At 39.3% G+C, this 18,454-nt stretch overlaps 1 protein-coding gene across 1 annotated transcript in view; it reads left to right on the forward strand.

Annotated features, from left to right (window-relative positions):
- Positions 1-18,454, forward strand: part of LOC122399313 — a 117,612-nt gene that overhangs the window by 66,499 nt on the left and 32,659 nt on the right. Inside the window, exon 2 of the mRNA XM_043399915.1 lies at positions 17,575-17,825. Coding sequence (XP_043255850.1) covers positions 17,575-17,825 — 251 coding nt within the window. The remainder of the gene's footprint in view (positions 1-17,574; positions 17,826-18,454) is intronic.

Consider the following 18,454-nt stretch of genomic DNA (forward strand, 5'->3'; position numbering starts at 1 on the left):
ATATTTATACGTACCAAGATTGACCACTTTGTGAAAATGTTCACATATGTTATGAAATCAACAACGAAACTCCCAACGGTGATAATGTTTCTTGGTCGGTTATTTTTTCTTCTATCCGTGAGATTGTACCTACGCACGATACTCGTAAACCACGAACGGAACGTTGTAAATAGAAGAAAAAGGATCATCTTTGTGTACACTACTACCTACGGTCGTGTCTCAAAGGCAAAGAAAGCTTATCGCGTAGCAACGAATGCAATAACGCACCTTTCGCGTTATCGATTGATCGCGAGATAGTGGCCGACTATTGAAAGGTAAACCCCGATAAGAAAGTTTGTAGAAGGTATTTCATTGATGACAGGGATACCTGGAAACATGAATTTTTTCCGGTCAATGGTAAGTTAGCTTTTCTGCTTTATCAGGGGAAAATGAACCGCCTGCTGCATCGAAATTGGTATTTTTTGTTCAACACACTGATCAAAACAATCAGAATTACATGAATTGAAAGCCACTTGCTTTACAGAGTGACTCGTTAGAAACAAATAACCTGATTATCTCGTTCGCTGATAAAGTTCGCTCTTCGTTACGTCGATACACGTCCAACTGTGGCTAAATTTTAATATCTAGGACCTTTATTATTTGTAATAATCCTGAATAGCCATCGTTAAATTGGATCACGGCTAAATAAGTTGTCACTTAGACCACTTTCGCACCACTTATCGCTCTAGACTAAATACTTTTGATTCCCATAGTTATCTCGATCTATTCATAATGAAACCTTTACAATTTCAAACGAACGTCTCGAAGTAAAGTTCTACATCTACTAAATCTTCTGTAACATTGTCGTTCTTGAACCCCCGAAACATTGAAAAGAGACAAAAGAAATTTTAAAATCAGTCAGAGTGGTTTCCCCCCTTTAATGCGTTGGCTGGTGCGTCGTTTACGTTTCATTTTACAGGTAAGGAAACCTAATCTGACGGGAAGCTGAATCTCCTTACCCGCCTATTGTCGTCCGCGTCTTTGGGCCGACGTGACCAGTTTATGCAAATAAGAAAAAGTTTCGACTCCGATGCACCGAACCGACCTTGCGGGTGGACTGCCTATCATTAATTCGCGGCTACGGCGCGATTTACAAGGCTGGGCATGATTTGCAGCGTAAATGCACGCGGGCACAGATCAAACGGGCAGACACGTCGGGGATGAAAAAGATCGAAGGAGAGACAAGGCGAGAGATACAGCACGGTAGAAATGTACCGTATGCGCCGGAGCTATGTCAGTCCGTCGTGTCTTGTATGATTCATTGTAATTGTCAACGGTCCTGTTTATCTGACCACCGCGTCCACCGCGTTGCAACTTGTCTAACGACACGTGCTTCGTCTTCGACCGTCGATGAAGAATTTGTTGTGCGAAGGCACTCTGTAGGTATCGATTTCGTAATGAAGTACTGAAACGTTTCGAACGACAGGTGCTGTGTTTGTACATCATGTTTTTCTTGGGAGCATGTGTTACGACACGGCGATCGTAAAAAAGAATAAAGCGAAAATTTTGCGTTCAAATAAATTTTTATCTGGACGATTGCTTAGCTAGAATCGCGTAATCATTGTCATTCGAAATAGTCGTCTATTACGGGTGAAGTTTTTTTTTTAAATTATTTTTTCAACGTTTCGTTCACAAGCTTTAATGCACAAGAAAAAAAAAAAATGAAACATTACTTCAAATTTTGTATTTTAAAGTAAATACAAGCGAAAAATAGAATTTTCTTTTCCTCGTGAAAACGCCCTGGATCTTCTTGATATGAAATTCGATATCGATCGCTCTTTGTTGTTAGTCATTGTTTGCTCCAAGACGACGATTGCTATAGATTGGAATGCATTGAAAAAAGTAAGTACATTTAATAACGGGCGCAGTACATCAGAAGTCTGCTGTCAGGCACTTTGAATATCCTGTCAGAGCAATTGGTCCTAATCTCATTTGAGTTTAACGACTAAGTGTCCTCGGCTTTTATCCCTTTGTCTGCCGTGCAGACAAGTGGCAATCACGGGCGCCAGAACTTTATTCGGCATGATCGATAGACGGATCGGGCAATGAAACCGTTACTGTGCACGGGTGTCATACAAAATGACTCCGTGAATAGTTGCTTTGATTGGACGAAGGATCGCGAGAGAAGCAGTTCGAGAAAACAGAATAGTTACGAAGGAAGAGAGTATTTTATCTATAAAGCGAGCTGTTATTAAGTGTGCTTTATAATATTCGACGCTCAAATAGCCCAGATTGACATTGTGGCGCTGTGGTTAGGAACTCGAGAAATTCGCAGGACAGAAAAAGAAAAGAGGGGGTGCTAGTGTACTCATCAGTAAGGCTTTCTAGCAGGCCCTGCATTAGGCGATTGGGATATTGGGAAGTCGGTCGAAGGATTGTGAGACTCTTGTTGCAAAACTCGTAATAACCTCAATTCTGATACCAAGACGGTGCATGTTTCGTTCTGCTCCAAAATATCATTCAGCAAATCCAGATAATTTTTGTGTTCCTCGACTCGACGTTTCCATGAGCCTCTTCAAGACTGTCTCACGTATATTGCAAGTATTAAAAGAAATTACAAATATAGGTTAAAACCGATCCTTCGGAAGGACTCTTTCAAAAGGAGATAGTTAGTCTGTTTTATGTAACATATCTTTGTGTCTTCGATTTTTAGTCAATTCGTGTAATGGTTCCATCCAAGCAGTTGATAGAAGTGTTATATTTGAGTAACGTTTACCTAAATCAGTCGAGTTAGCGGCTAGCAACAGAGCGTGTCGTGTAAATAGCGCGAGGGCTCGCGTGTCTGAAATTGTTGATCTGTGTAACGCGGATCCCGACTCTCGCAGCAAATGCGAAAACATGTAAATCGTGCAGAGTGCCGCGTGCCGTATCTTTGTCGAACGCTGGCAGCCATCGGTCGATCGATCCGGCTGGGAACCGATAAAATCGTGACTGGGAACAGTTTCGAAGTTTTATGGCGCCGACGTACATTTCGTGATAAACCGTTGTTCATCGGACTCTGCCCACCTCATTTGCCGGCTCTGTTTCTAAATGTTTCGCTCGGCGTGGCACGGGCACGATCAAAAACAATGCATAGGTGTAAATCACGTCCGGGGGAGATTCACGAACGCGTATTGGAAAGCGACGCTGCGAATAGCGTCGCGTTAGAATTATAGCGCCGAAAGAACAATAACGTATCGGGTTAACGAAAAAGGCGCCGTATTTGTTTACATTTAAATGCATAATATAATAATCAAATAAAATTATTGTAATTTATTGTTGGGATAACAGAGATCTCAATTTTTAAAATACTTTTTTTTTATTCGTTAAAATAAACACCTTCGATATTATAAATATTATGGAGTATGTATAAGGTCATGATGATTGAAAAATATTACCAAGAACCGTAATAAATTAATTTGAAAAAATTCTAATTCACGTTTGAAACTTAGCAACTTTTGTGTCGAATAATTTTAACACGAACGATGGGTATAGGAGAAAATGGGAATGAGAGTTTTAACAAAGTTTGAATTTAACTCTTTTCTGAATTTTAGAGTTATAAAAAATTGGGGCAAACAACGAAAAAGCAGAGATAAAAATAATTTTCATTTTTAAATGTAATAAGTAACTGTTGAAAATGATGCAGAATAAAATAAAGAATAGAATGATGTTTCATTTTTGACATATGTGTATGAGAAAATGTGACATCTTTCTTTTTCAGCAGAAAGGCGATTGTTTAGGTCGACGAACTTTGGTATGGGGTTTGATACACCCCCATAAGCATCGACAAGCAGAAAAGCGTGTAATACATTTTTAATGCTCCATAAATTAGTACCAGTTCCACTAAAACAAAAAATTTCGCTCCTGGGATGTTTGTGAGATCGTAAATAGTAGTCGTCTGCGTGGGAGTAGATATATAGAGTAGCCTACTAGAAAGAGTCCTCGTAATTATACCCTTCGGTTGCCATGATATGGACAAATATTTCAGAGACAATTTGCATTTTCAACCGTTATAATAATATGAACTTCAGAATTAAAAATTAATTGTCATCCATTGAACGTTCGAAAAACTGGCGATGGAGAAACATTCTAAATATCTGCAATCTGCCAAGAGACGAATTTACCTGCATTTACAAATTACCTTTCACTGTTATTGAAATGAATTTCGGATTCTATATCGTTTCAGAGTCACGTTGCAACGACTGTAAACATATTAATATCGCGATGTAAACAAAAAGTGTTTGGAAAAATAACATTGTAAGGGAAGATTTTCTTCGAAGCGTATTCGCATTTCGACACGTTTCATTTCCCTCTTCGATGCATTTTCTCGTATCGTCGATTTTAAAATGGCAGGTAATTAGGTGGCTCGACGTCGATCGAAACACGCCGTACGATAGTAATTTGATTCACGCGCCCGTTCGAATCAGTTTCGTACCAAAATGAGATAGTGGCGTACGGGCCCGGAACCTGTTTGACGGCTTCGAAACTTTTATCTCGGCCGGCGTACGTTTTGTCGCCACGCGGAGAGATTTTTTTCCCCCCTCGGCGAGGGAATGAACGGAAAAGTAACCGCGTGGCGTAACGAGATGCTCGTAAATTATGAATTATTCAATGATTCATGACCAAAGATGGAAGAGACGATGCAGCTGTTGACAAGTTCACGTGAACGACGTGTTCTTTGCGTCGGGACGTGATCGTGAGAACGGTGTTAAAGCCGAACGAATACACGTTTCCTTAATTAGCGCTGCTTGCGACCAGGAATCGGACTTTGAAGATCAACCGGACGATATTTCGTGCATTGCAAGCTTCTGTTCGATTTAAAAGCTAGCACGTTTAATTCACCAGTCAGGTTATTGCGAACAAACGCAGTAACGTGATCCTGCAACTAACTTCTTTTCATCTATTAAACCGTCTAACCCAATACTGTATTATCAGCAATATAATTGTTCACATTAACGATCGAAATACAGTTTAACGTTCTATGTATTTAATATATGTATAATCAAAATTATTGAGTACTTCACATTTTACAAAAAATTGCCATAGTAGACAGAGAAAAAAGAAATTTAATAAAAGAGAATTAGAACTTTCTAATTAAACTTAAAATTAGAAAATAATCAATTGCTACGACGATAATTACAATTTTTATTTTTATTAAACTAACATTATTGAATACCTACACGTAGGTATAGATACTGGTCTTCTTGCTCTGTTTTAACAATTTTAATCCCTTTCATAGTCAACTCACTACATCTGTTTGCCTATCAAAACTAATTCAGTGAATAGTTTCTCAAGTGACCGCCATTCATCAGAAGAATACGCTAAAATCACCACCGAATTTTCAGGTCGGTACGACAATCAGATAGAGCCACGAAAGTCCACAGGGTGAAGGGTCTACTCGTACACCTCGTCTCTGCTATTATCACGTTAGATCGAAAAAACATACGCGTAGTAAAAACTAGAAGTAACCCTCGGGGCAGTTTCATCGCGTGTCATCCGCGGGCAACTTTCTAATCCGACAGTGACGAAGGATGAACGTTTTTGTGCCAGCACGTGACAGATTGAACGTTAACATTGGGTCAACGTACAGATTTATTTCGTAATGTCCCGCGTCGAGATGCATATCCGTTCGCACGCGAGCGACCTAATTTCCCGCTTCCGAAAACCAGCGAGTTCCCGCGACGGCTAGATAAGGATTTCCTTTTTCACGACGAGATGAGAAAAGCATGAAAACTGACGCGTGGGTCGTTACGGAACCTAGGGGACCCCATCGAACGGATCCGTTGGTTCTAAACGCTCGTCTAACGAAGCATTCTGTAACCGCGCGGCGATACGTCTTTAGCCGCGTACGAAAGCTGCTTAAGCCGTCAAAGAGACATTTTCCTCGAACTGCTCGTTAATCGTGATGGTCTTAAGGTACCGAGAGCGAATCCCCCTCGGATGGCAATCCCCCTGACTGAATACACGATACCATATGCACTATACTCGGTTCCATCGAGGGTCAGTGTACTGTGTGGGCTGGAGCTAAAAGTCACGACATACGTACACACTGGCATAATACGTCGAAGATTGTATTTCATCGGAAAAAGGAGAGTTAAGAAGGACGCTGGTATATGCGACTAACGTTCTCCGTCGTGGAATGTCGTCTGCGGCGTCGGTTTCTCACTCTAGCCGCACGAGAAGTATATGGGTACCGTAATTCTCGAACATTGTTGGAACAGGACTCGAATTTGAACTGTGTCGTTTCCCCGCCACCGTCGTCGTAACACTATGGAGCATTTCGGAGGGTCAAAGTTGACCAAATTACGATTTTTCAAATCTTGCGTGAGATGTATAACTTTCATCTTTGCAAGCTTATGGAATATATGAACAATATTGTATCGGTATTTTTTTTATTTTCTTACTCATGAAGCTTTGTTTTGCATTGAATTTTTAAATTAAGATTTTCACCTCAAATTTAATATATTGCTATACAGTTTTTCATAGAAACTCGTTTTTTGTGATTAGTCGGAACTTCTTACCCCTTTGTGGGGCAAATTGTTATCACTCTGATGTAAGTTGTTACAAATTCTACTTTTCACCTATGTTTGCATGAAAAAGGGTCGACGTACAATGTGTCGCAAAATTATTCACTCAATCGATAATGCAGCAAACATGAATGAAATATTAAAATAACGAAGATTCTTTTAAAGCTCTTTTCTTCGTATAAACACAATTTACAGATCAATTTTCCGATTTATAATGGCAGAAAATAATTCGCTGGCGGTACGAGCCAACTAAAACAAGTGCAATGAATGGGAAATGAGTCCCGTTGCCGGGACACGTTATGCTATCGGCACGTAATTCCAACGTCGTCAACAATGGTTACGCTCTTGGGCACACGCATGCATATGCAACTCGTTACGCGAACAGAACCAAGGAAGAAGGAGGTACTCTCCAGCTTTTATCTTCAATTAACCGAAGTCTAAACAGAGTTAATAGTACAATGCACTTCCTGCTGGTCGGCTGTTGCCGTCGGTTGTTGCAATCAACGGCGTTCCGACTTCAAAGGGACTTCTTTGTTGTTTTCCTTTTTGCACCGCGGACGAATGATAATTTGTCGCCGGCGTTAATTACTATCCCGATCGTACGCGCTTCCTACGGCTCGCCATCGAACAGTTGTTAATCTTTACCCGCAATTTCCAGCCAATTTCTCGCAAGATGCGTTATTTCGTTATCAAGAAACCATTGGCTGGAGACGGTTCGAATTATTACATTTGGGGCTAATTTTATTTCACGAATAACGAATAAAAATAAAAATAAACGGAAGTTATTTTACGAATTAATATTAATCAAAAAATTTTGTTCGATGTTCGCGAATAAAATTTGCCCAAATCTGGGTCAGTGGCCAGGAATCGAATTTGTTATTTAGAAAAAAATGATCAAGGTTGGACCGTCAACTTATTTTGACAATTAGATGCTGTAATAAAGTAGTGTTTTCGATATAATTCGATTTATAAATTAGTAATTACATGTTTCTTGTTTCTAAGTACACTTTCCACCGAATGTTGTTTAATAGAATTAAATTATCTACTTTAATTTTTATTGACAATCAATCGATGTGTTGAATGTTGAATGTTTCCCCGTATTTTCTTCTCATTTTCGAGAACAGTTAAAAAATAATTCTTGCAAAGTATCGGCTTGATCGAACGGTGGGAAAACGTGCTTTATAAGTCTTAAAGTTTGACACGTAAACCAGTGGGACACGTTTTCCCGTTATTTGATCGAGCTGATATTTTACAAGAATTATTTTATTTGTTGGAATTAATTTAGAGGTAGGCAACAAACAGAAAAATTGTATTTTTAAATAAATTAATAAAAACTGCTCTTAGTGTCAATAATAAGAATGTTATTTTTATACTAAATATTGTTTATATTTAAATATTTCATTCTTCGAAGAATACAGCAAAAGAACATTATTAATTCAATCTTCAAGAAATATTAATAAAACTATTAAAAAAAGTTGATTTCTTTTTCTGTTACTTTTACGACAATTTATTTCTACGCCCAGTTGGTTAAAATAAGCAGAATTAATATCTTTCCACTTGAAAGAATAAGTTTAATTAATAAACACCAAGATGTTCTAGTAATTGGATTCGAGCATTAGTTCAGTTTATTGATAAATGCCAAGCGTCCGTTCAGACAGCTATCTTACTACTGGATTTAGAAAAAAATTGAAGAATCAATCTTCTCCTCCAAGATCGCGCTTTCTACCGTCGGTATAATTACATTACATGTTTCTCACACAAACGAGCAATGGCGAAAGTAGAATAAAACGTCGCAGCGACGACGTGTTCCTACGGTAAATTAATTCCGCTGAAACGGACCGGTATAGAACTCTTTGCAGGTAACGCGACGTACGTGAAACAAGGAGTGTCAATTTCGATATCGAGCACTCGTTCCTTTTACGTCGCGAATACATCAGTTAAGAGAACTAGTTCGTTATCGTCGACAGTAGCATCTCGACAATTTGTGCTGCGCGTATTTCCAGCGCAGATTAAAAACCGTTAAGTCGTTCGTTGCAATCATATTCTATCATCCAAGGACTATTATTTACCTTTTTGTCATTCGCATAAAGAATGCGTCGTGTATTTATCTATAATGAAGATCGTATTCCACCGTCGATGGTGATTCGTTGGAATTATCGGGGATGCCAGGACTCTCTGCTGTACACGTTAATTAAGAGTCGAGGATTTCGCGTTTAATAAGCTACGACGATGGGACGGATCCTTACGAACTTGTACCATTCTTTTTCTTCATTTTTCGCCGATGCACAACGCATTTCTCAACCAACCGCTCCATTGTGATGTTATCGGTCGATCTTGGATTTCCAGTCATGTCAACCCGCCGAGCCAGACAATCTGATAGAACCTTATTGTCTCGGCCGTCCTCGCTTCGTATGGTTACAAGGTTTGGCTCTTTTAGGTCGCAATAAAACCAGATAGAGAGTAATCAAGACTTATGATGTAGGTAGGGCCACGAAAATCCTAGAGATATCGAAAATTCTAATACGGTGGCTCGTAGCCATCCAAATTATTATCAATTTGTATAGGGAATGGGACATCAGGTGCTACGATAAACAAATAAGCCTATTTTCAAAAAGTAAAATGAAATTTATTTAACACAAGACGTTTCTTTAAAACCACATTTCATTTATTCGTATAAAAATTGTACACTTTCATAAAAGATCCCAGTATATGCAATAAATAAACGCACAAATAGTTTTTAGAATTCATTAGTTTTATATTTAGGAACCTTCAAAATATAAAATTAATTAAAGGTATGCACGAGTGAGATCATATTTCGATTAACAAATAAAATTTTCAATGACAATAATATAAACAATATTAAAAAATAATAATAAATAATATAAAGTTTTAATGACATAATGTCGTTAAGAAGTTAGGCATTGGATTTGCAATAACGTAATGGCTTCGTATTTGATGCAACTTCCGCGGTGTCAAAACAACAGATCCCAAAGTTGTTTGGTATCGTTTCCCCCCGCAAAAAATCGAATAAAGCACGGAGCACTTGCAGACATGCCAGATTTTTTGCGAGGCTATAAGTCACTGTTCCTGCGGCAGTGATATTCTGCCAAGTAACCGTACACCCTGCTTACTTTGACGGATGTTGATCCTGACAGATGCTGATAGTTTCTTTAGATAGCCAGAAAATCTGCCAGCTTTACTGAAACGATACCGTGCTCTGTTAAAACGAGGCTGAATTTACGTCGTGGGGGAGGATATACGCGACGTAAGAGTTACAAAATACACGTCAGAATTTTTGACAGTCCTCTATCGATAATAAGCTTAGAATTTATGCAGGACAAAATGTGCCAAATGAAATCTTAAACTAGATTTCCTATGTAAAAACCCACTGATAGCAATATACTGTACAATACTTGCAAATTTTCTTAGTTTGTTAGTTTGTTAGTTTGTTAGATTGTTAGTTTGTTAGTTTGTTAGTTTGTTAGTTGTTTAGTTTCTTAGTTTCTTAGTTTCTTTCTAGTTTCGAATTTTATTTCAATATTTTTGGATGTCACTCTTAAAATCCCAAGCATTGAAAAGAGATAAAAAAATAAAATTTCGATTTTCTCAATCCGTCATAGTGGTATTTCCCCCTTAATACGACGGTTGCCCTTACATTTCGAATACTTTTGCTACGATATGCAATTAAATCTAATAAAGTCTCTCTAACTCGGATATGTATTTCCATGTTATTATTAAATTTCAAAATATTTACTATACTGTACGTTTCGTGTAAATATCAATTAAGAATATGTCATCGTTCGAATACTTTCGCGACCAGCTGACAATCAATTTTTCTCGCCGCCTCCGCGACCCGAGAAACGATCGAGATTCCATCGAGATGGATCGCCGCGCGGCAAGGTCAAGAAAAAACTAAGGACGATCGTTCGTTTTGCTTAGAAGGGGGTCAGGTGAAACGTCTGTTCGAGCCACGGTGTTCTATAACGATGGAAATTCATCGAGACGGCGTCATATGCTGATGAATGGCAACGAACGGCGATTCTCGAGAGCGCGGTGGGGCCACACGGTTTTCGTTCTGCTCGTTTTTCGTGGTCCCCGGGCCTTGCAGGACCTGTACGGGGACTGGTCCGCGATCTACCGTAACCGCATTCCTCCTTACCTCACCTTGCCCCTCTTACATCCCTACCTTACCGCGGTTGAGCAGCTTCAGGTAACTCGGTCCTTCTCTCTCCCTCGTTACGCCGCCTTCCTTTTCATCCATTCTGGTCCCCCTTCCTCACCATCCCTCCTCTTTTTCGCCAAACCACTCTTCTCGTCGCTTTTATTCAACCGTTCGCGACGTTACCTCTCTCCCTCCTGGTCGGTGCCTCGCTCAACACGCCGGGGCCCTCTTCCTTCCTCCTGGCGGCTTCTCTCTTTTCCAACGCACGCTCCGAACAAAAGGGCTCCGGGAGTACCCGAAACGTACTCGTCGAGAAAATTCCCTTCGTGAGGCCACACAGGCTTGTTTCACCCGCAATTACACGGAGTCCCGAACCTGCGCGACCCTCTGTTTACCTGGTCGCGAGCAACCAGGAATCGCTCTACGTCCGTCAGAGTTGCACGCGTTGCTATTCGTCACCCGAGCTAGTTTGGTACACGCTCCGAGCACTTGATTCCTAACAAGATCGTTGTGTATATAACGGGCTTAGCAACTGGCACGGTACGTCCCGGAGGTGTATCCAACGAAAATAGTACATGTGTTGATCGTAAACATTAGTGCATCTTCGAGGTATCCGAATCGAGGCTGTCCTTTGTTCTCGTGTCCCTCGTAATAATGTCATGTACGATCACGCGTTATGAAAGCATCCACGGTGGAATAACAGGATGAGAAAATTATTATTCTGTAGATTAGTACTTGATAATTATTCACAGAAAAGGTAAAAAGTAACGATAACGTACTATACGATTTTCATTGTGATTGTAGGTGTATAGTTTTGGTATATGAAATTTAATAAAATATCAGCCATGAAATGCTAGACCAAACCCCTCAAATTGAAAGGAAAATTAAATTTTGTTTTTAGACAATTGGAATTTATTTTTAGAGACTCGTTAAAATTCAAGGGATCTAGCTTTATTTTCTTTGACATCTGGATCTTGAGAATTAATTTCTTTAACTCCTTGGTGGAAAATCGTGTCATCAAAAGAGACACGTGTTATTTTAAAACCTTAAAGAACAAAGGAATTAAGTATGTATTGTTTCAAAACAACATACTTAAATAATAAACAAAAGAATAAATAATTTCCAGTTCTGCAATGGAAGTTGCGTTTATAGCCGACTTTTATGTAACAATTTTCTTATATATTTCCATTCGTGGAAGACGTGCTCGCATAAAATGTACATTCTGCGATTTATTTACCACCGTATGGAAATTCACGCGATTCTATTTACGAAATTTCGTAATTAGTTCTTTACGGAGATAGAGGCTGTATCGTAAGAAGTTACTCAAGCGTATGCTCGCCGATCATTTACGCAAGGTGATTTATAAGCGGTGCGTACTATAAGTAATATTGCTAATTGCTGCTTTGCGGCGGTGCCGACTCTATGATTAACCAGCTAGTTTAGACGCCACCGGTAGAATATATGCAAATGTCTGATCGTTTAGCCCGATTACTTCCGACAACTTACGGGAATAAGTCGCCAGCGTTTACGTCACGGGGGAAGCATAAAATCGTACAAAATCGCGGAGTGATTTGAAATAATAAGCGCACAGTGGTTATATTAGCTTTCTTTCGTCGTCGATGAGTGTAAATGTTACTTTTACGCAACTATGAAAAGACACAAAGTGAACACGTTTTACATGCGCGACGTTGACGAGGTTTAATATAGCGATGTTGATTATAGTGTATGAAATACGAAATACAGTTAAGTTTATTCTATTATATTTCTACAGGCATCGCTGGTATATTCGCATACATTACAGTTGAAAATAAATCCTCGTTTTCCTCTTCATAAATGGGTAAAATTACCTTAAAAACATCATCGGGAAATGTTGGATTATGTTTATAGCTGTCTAAATTATTTTTTTGTCCTAAATTATGCTTTGTCCTCCACTTGACTAATTGTTCCAACACCCCCGATTTTCATGCTCTACATTTTCATCTCCCCAAATCCTTATTTTTCACCGCAACGTCATGAATCTCTGGCAATTTAATTTCTCAGTAATACTAGTTTTTAAAATAAACAAAAAACTCCTTTTTCTGACTGGCTGGCCCCCCTATAGGAATACTTTCGTAATACAGAAACTGTCGACGATATCCTCGTCCGAAGAAACATCGATTTTAATTAAATGTTACAAATTAAGAAGGGGAAAAGGAGAAGGAGTTAAAAGAGTAGAAAGGAGGGGAATAACTGGAGTAAGGAACAGAAGACATGTGGAAGTAGGAAATAGAGAATTAAAAAAATGGAAAAATAGAATATAAATGGTGTTATGACGAAGTTGATAGTGCAAGTATCGCACCCCCCCAAAAAAAGAAAATAGATAGAAAAGTTACAAATGTCAGCGTTGTTGCTTGGCAGTCGGTAGTCAGCTCGGTGTAGGAAAACTTTTGATCGTTAGTGTACTTACCGGTGATGCCACCTGCACCGTTCTACATCTCCCGGTGTCCAAGGAACAGCGGCGGCACGTTACCGCGTTTTCTACGAGTTTCTGTCAATTCAAGTCCCCTCGCATGCATTTGTCCGCGGATACGATTACTTTTCCAGGCCGTGGTTGGTACCAGATAGGATCGCCGTTCTCGCATCAACAACACAGATCGTTGGGCGCGTCGGGCCGACAGCGTTTGCACGCTAGGGCCCGTTCACGCTGATCGGAATCATACCCGTGCGCGATGCAACGTGTTTCGCGCCGTGGCAAAGGAATACTCGATTTCACGGCGCGAGCTATACCAGTTAGACCCGTAAATTTCTGCGTCCACGTAGCCGTGCCGCAACCGTGAATTACGTGCTCTCTGATATCTTGGTTTGAGCGATTTGAGTCGAGGCCAGCCTCGCAGCCAGTGAGCTGTCTGTCGGCCCCTGTGAAGGTCCGCGCGAGCGGCCCTTCGGGCCACTTTGCATAGCCAAGGCTCATCGGCTACGCCGGACCTCCCACAGCCCGACCGGCTCTTCACCGTCGGAAATCTGCCCTCCCCCCCGCCCCTGCGTACCCCGCGTTTCGCCTTTTCTCCTTTCCTCTCGCTCTCCCGATTCGTCGTTCGACGATCGCGCTCTTGTAATCCACCGAGGACCATTACACAAGTGCCCCGAACGGCTTACGATCCTGTTCAAATATTTTTTTTTAAACCGATATACAACGCCCCTCGAAACGATACCACCCTTTACGTACAGTTGCGTTCAACATTCAGCGGACAGGTAGCGGAAATAGCTGTGAATTAAATTTAGGGGGCCATTTTGTACGCAAGAAAAAGAGATGTTTCTTTGTCATTTTTTTTTGCGGGCTATTAAAGAGCGATTAATTCCAGGCTTTGTGGATATATTCATTACATATTTAACTGTATTTAAGAATTTTTTCAAGCCATAATATCTAGGTAGTGGACAGTTCTTCAAAAGTTACCATTTTCAGCAATATTACTAATCGTAATCAGTCGTATATTCCATTTGTAACGTCGCTTAAAGTAATTCCTCTACTTTCCTCGAAGCTCACCGAACACCACAACAAGCTTCAAACAAAAATCGCCTCTCAGCAAGAAGTAAGATAAATCGCGAAACAACGTTCTCTTTTGTGGCATTGGATCATTGCTCATTTCGAAACCAATTACAATTAATCCGTGAAACTCGCTTACGCGAATACAGAAAAAGGAATCGTGTCAAACGTTGAACCAGAACCGTATTATTCTGTTACCGGTTCGAGCAATGGCTGCCCGCGTCCTTAACTATCACCGGCAGATATATCTACCGGTATTTCCAGTCATATTTCTATTCTCATGACCGAACAACCTGTGCAGCCGACCTTGACTCGTAACACGCTCCCTTCTGGCGTCTGTAAAAAATACTACCGTCCAGCCCTCTTTTGCTAACAGCCGTGACGTGCTTAATGCCTTTCCTCGCGCATTTATCGAGGCAAGTGTCTAGAGAGTCTAGACTTTATACTGTACACCGAAGTATACAGGATCCTTTCGACCTATACGATACTGAATCATTGGACGCCTATATGGGGTGACGAAAAAACCGAGTCGTTAAACTTCCAGGCGCGTTCCACGTCTCGCGAGCTTAGTTTACGACCGGAACGTGTGTTTTTTAGACGCTACGCAATGAAAAATCGGGAAAACGATGAATACAACAAACCTTTAACTTGCACGAATTTGTAGATTTTTTCATTTTTAAATTTGATTTTTTTTGTGAAAAAATAACTAATAAACGTCGCTAAAAACAACTGATAAAACGCAATAAATTTGTAGATTTTTCTAATTTTTAAATTTGATTTTTTTGTGAAAAAATAACTAATAAACGTCACTAAAAATAACTGATAAAACGCAATAATCTTCGACTGCCAGATGCGCATAGACAGTTGTATTTTAATTCATCGTCAATCAGCCTGTAATTGTTATGAAATGTTCTGAAAGATATCTACCAAGAATGTGTCATTTTAATCAAATAAATCTGCTAGTTTATTTTATTTTAAATTATTTGGGAAATCTTTCAGACAGGTTACATGTGGATCTTCTTTAATTTCAATCGATCTGAAGTCCAGTACAGTTCATTTATGGCAGTTTAATCTAAATAGATTTCTTTAGGCGCGCGAAGGAAATTGAGCCTTGAAAATATTGGTCCATGGTCATCGAATGTTGCAAACATATACTGTTTACTGAACGGATGATTGAATCGAGTCGGACTGGTTCCGAGTGCAATACATATCTCGCCCTGAACACACTCTCGTCACCGTGGGTTTATACAGTGTGGCGTAAATGCCCGAAGCAGTGCGATATTACCCGACTTTGCCGCGAACAGCCGTTAAGAGCAATCTTAATTCACTGAAATCGTTCGGGAGCCACTTACCGTATACAAACATATCGATAATGATCGATGAAACTTGTTCGTGCATTCCGATTGCTTCGCATACATCGTATAAATGCCAATTGACCAAGTGATCGTGTTAAGCCGCTTGCGCCACTGAAACTTTCCAAATGTCACATTTAATCCTTATAAACATCGAGGGTAACGAATACTGGGAAATAAAATGAAATAAAATACCGATCTTGTTACGTGAATTGAAAACATGTAATAACACAGTGAAGGATAAAACTAATTTCTTCATGTACAAAATTATATTCTATTATTTCTATTTTTGCACTCATTACCAATTACTTAACTCGAACTTTTAAATTAAAAATTAATGATTGTAATACAGAAACGAAAATTTGTATTAAAATGGGAGTACGTATGTATAATACTTTGTTCGAATATGGTCGTGATTGGATTCATTTTTATTGTTAAAACCTCATCTGCCTGTTGATTTTATTATTTTTATTTTTATTTTTTATAATCGTTTGTTATATACGGTTTCTCGGTTAAATCGAAACGTCAGGTAACTGACCTCACGTGAAATTATGGTCGACGCAATTAATTGTAAGTTTGAGAAAGCAGAAGGGATGAAAGCGTTGCAGTAACTCGGGGGACATAAAGTTGCAATAAACCGGGGAATACTGCACGAGCCACACCGAGTGCGTTGAAATAGTTTATTAGATAAATTTAAGACGCAATGTGCGACGAAGAAGCACGTTTCCACGATTGGAGAATGGCGGCTGTCACGTTTAGCGGACATGCGAGCCCAACAAACGATTCCAACCGAAATCTGTATACCCTTGGATTAATTCGTGACGTTAGGGAGAGATTCAATGCGCAGCGTGTTCGTGAAAAGGGAGAATAGCCCTATCGCGTGCTGAAACAATACCGATTAAGCCTTTGCGTTATTGCGCGGAACAAAAGATGAACAACGGGAAGGAGGAACAAGGAGTTAACGATAATAGGCCTGGTCCACGGTGACAACGAAGGAACACGCGCCATTGTTGTAAAGCACGACTCGTCGTCCGAAAAGAGTCAGCAATTAAACGCGTAACGAAACTAATTGCCACAGGACGGTGTTTACACCGTTCGACGAACGATATGGCCGCATATTGTTTTATGACAATAATCGCCCACGAGTGCATTGGACGCAAGGATGCAACAAAGGAATGAATCACGTCTCTCGAAATTCAATCATGGAATCGTTTCATCGCGTGATTTGTAGTTTGTTTTTTGGTATCGTGCGTTATTAAACACGGTCTACGTGTTTGTAATTAACTAAAATTGCTAATTTTACGTTTGATACACAGAGTGAGGCACGAACTAGCCACGATTTTTCAACCCCTCTCGATAGCCTGACAAAGAAACGTTTCTTATCGATGCTAATTGCAGTAAATTGCAGTTGCATTATTAAATTAAGGTCACTCATATTTTTAAATGGAACTAGGTATTTTTAATTTTATAGTATTGTAGGCGACGTCGAGATGAATTCAACGACCTGCTACACTATGATCTTCAGATGATTTTCAGATTTAAGCAACTGCAATTTCTTGTCGATTAAATACTGGAAACATTTCTTTGTCAGATCGTCGAAAAGGGCAGACAAATCGTGGAGACTTAGTCGTGCCTCAGCCAGTATAGTTTAGAGAGTTTTTGGTTAGGTAGCCGTCTAATCTAGTGTTTAGTTTAAGGTGTATCACCGCACTGGAGCAACCGGAAACATCGAATTAAACATGACACTAAAGGAAATGGAACATGAGTTATGTTTTTTTGATATAATTGCCACGCTCGAGAATGAGCTACGATGACCGTTGAAATTTTTCCTAGGGGTGGCCAAACACCCTGTATAATATTGTATAAAACTTAATTGCACAATAGTTATATCATTTTGATTTTTAATTCTTATTTTCCCTACTTGTGCAAGTTATGACTAAATTGGTCGGTTCAAGTACAGCTATTTAGTGTTTGTTATTTACAATGTTGCAGCGGAATCGGATATCTGCACGTTCGCGGCAAGGACAGAACATTTCCACATCGTTAACAAACCATCAACGGCATTATTTACGTCGAACAGCAGACCGAAGGCCCTGAGGGAATTGTACGAGGCCGCTGCCATAGTCGCTGTCAGAAGTTTGGATAGCCTGAGAAGGGATGGCAGTTCCATGGATATGTTCCTCTGCACGCCGGTCCTTGGCAAGAGAAGGCGGGACCAGAGCCTCGACATCGAATCCAGAATCGTGAGTATATTACCCCGTATGTGAAAGTGCAACCACGTCCCGGGAGATACGAATTATCGGATTAACGATTCGTTCTCATAATTGTTTCACTCTTACGATCGAAATCGTGAATTCTCGATCCGTTGCAAAACTCTCTTATCTCTTGTAGAACATAACAATCTAGGATTAATTCTTCAAACCAGAGCGTATCTGAAAATTAGTAAATTTTTCTTTTCCATTTTAAGCTAATATCCACGAATTTTAATACTTGTAACTCACGCATATAACATCCGTTTCATTTCTATCAGACTTATATATAAAATTATTAAATTTAAATTATATTATTATTTATAATTATTAAAATTAAATTATATTATTATTTATAATTACTAAATTTAAATTATATTTTATTATTTTTTTTAAAATAAATTATTAATAAAACATTTTTTTTTTAAGACAAAAATTTGGTAAATTATATTAGGTTAATTATTCTGAAATTTAATTATAAGAGTCTTTATCTGCCGTACTGTTGAAACAGGAAATTTATTTTCGTAAATAAATGATGCATCGTACTTTGTAATATTCATTAGGTCCGATGGAACGTGTATAATCAGTAATTCAAAATTAAACGTACCATTGTTGGGATCTGT

This window comes from Colletes gigas, unplaced genomic scaffold (genome assembly GCF_013123115.1).
Source record: "Colletes gigas isolate AHSC1104 unplaced genomic scaffold, ASM1312311v1 Colletes_gigas_Sc00013, whole genome shotgun sequence".
Classification (NCBI taxonomy): Eukaryota; Metazoa; Arthropoda; class Insecta; order Hymenoptera; family Colletidae; genus Colletes; species Colletes gigas.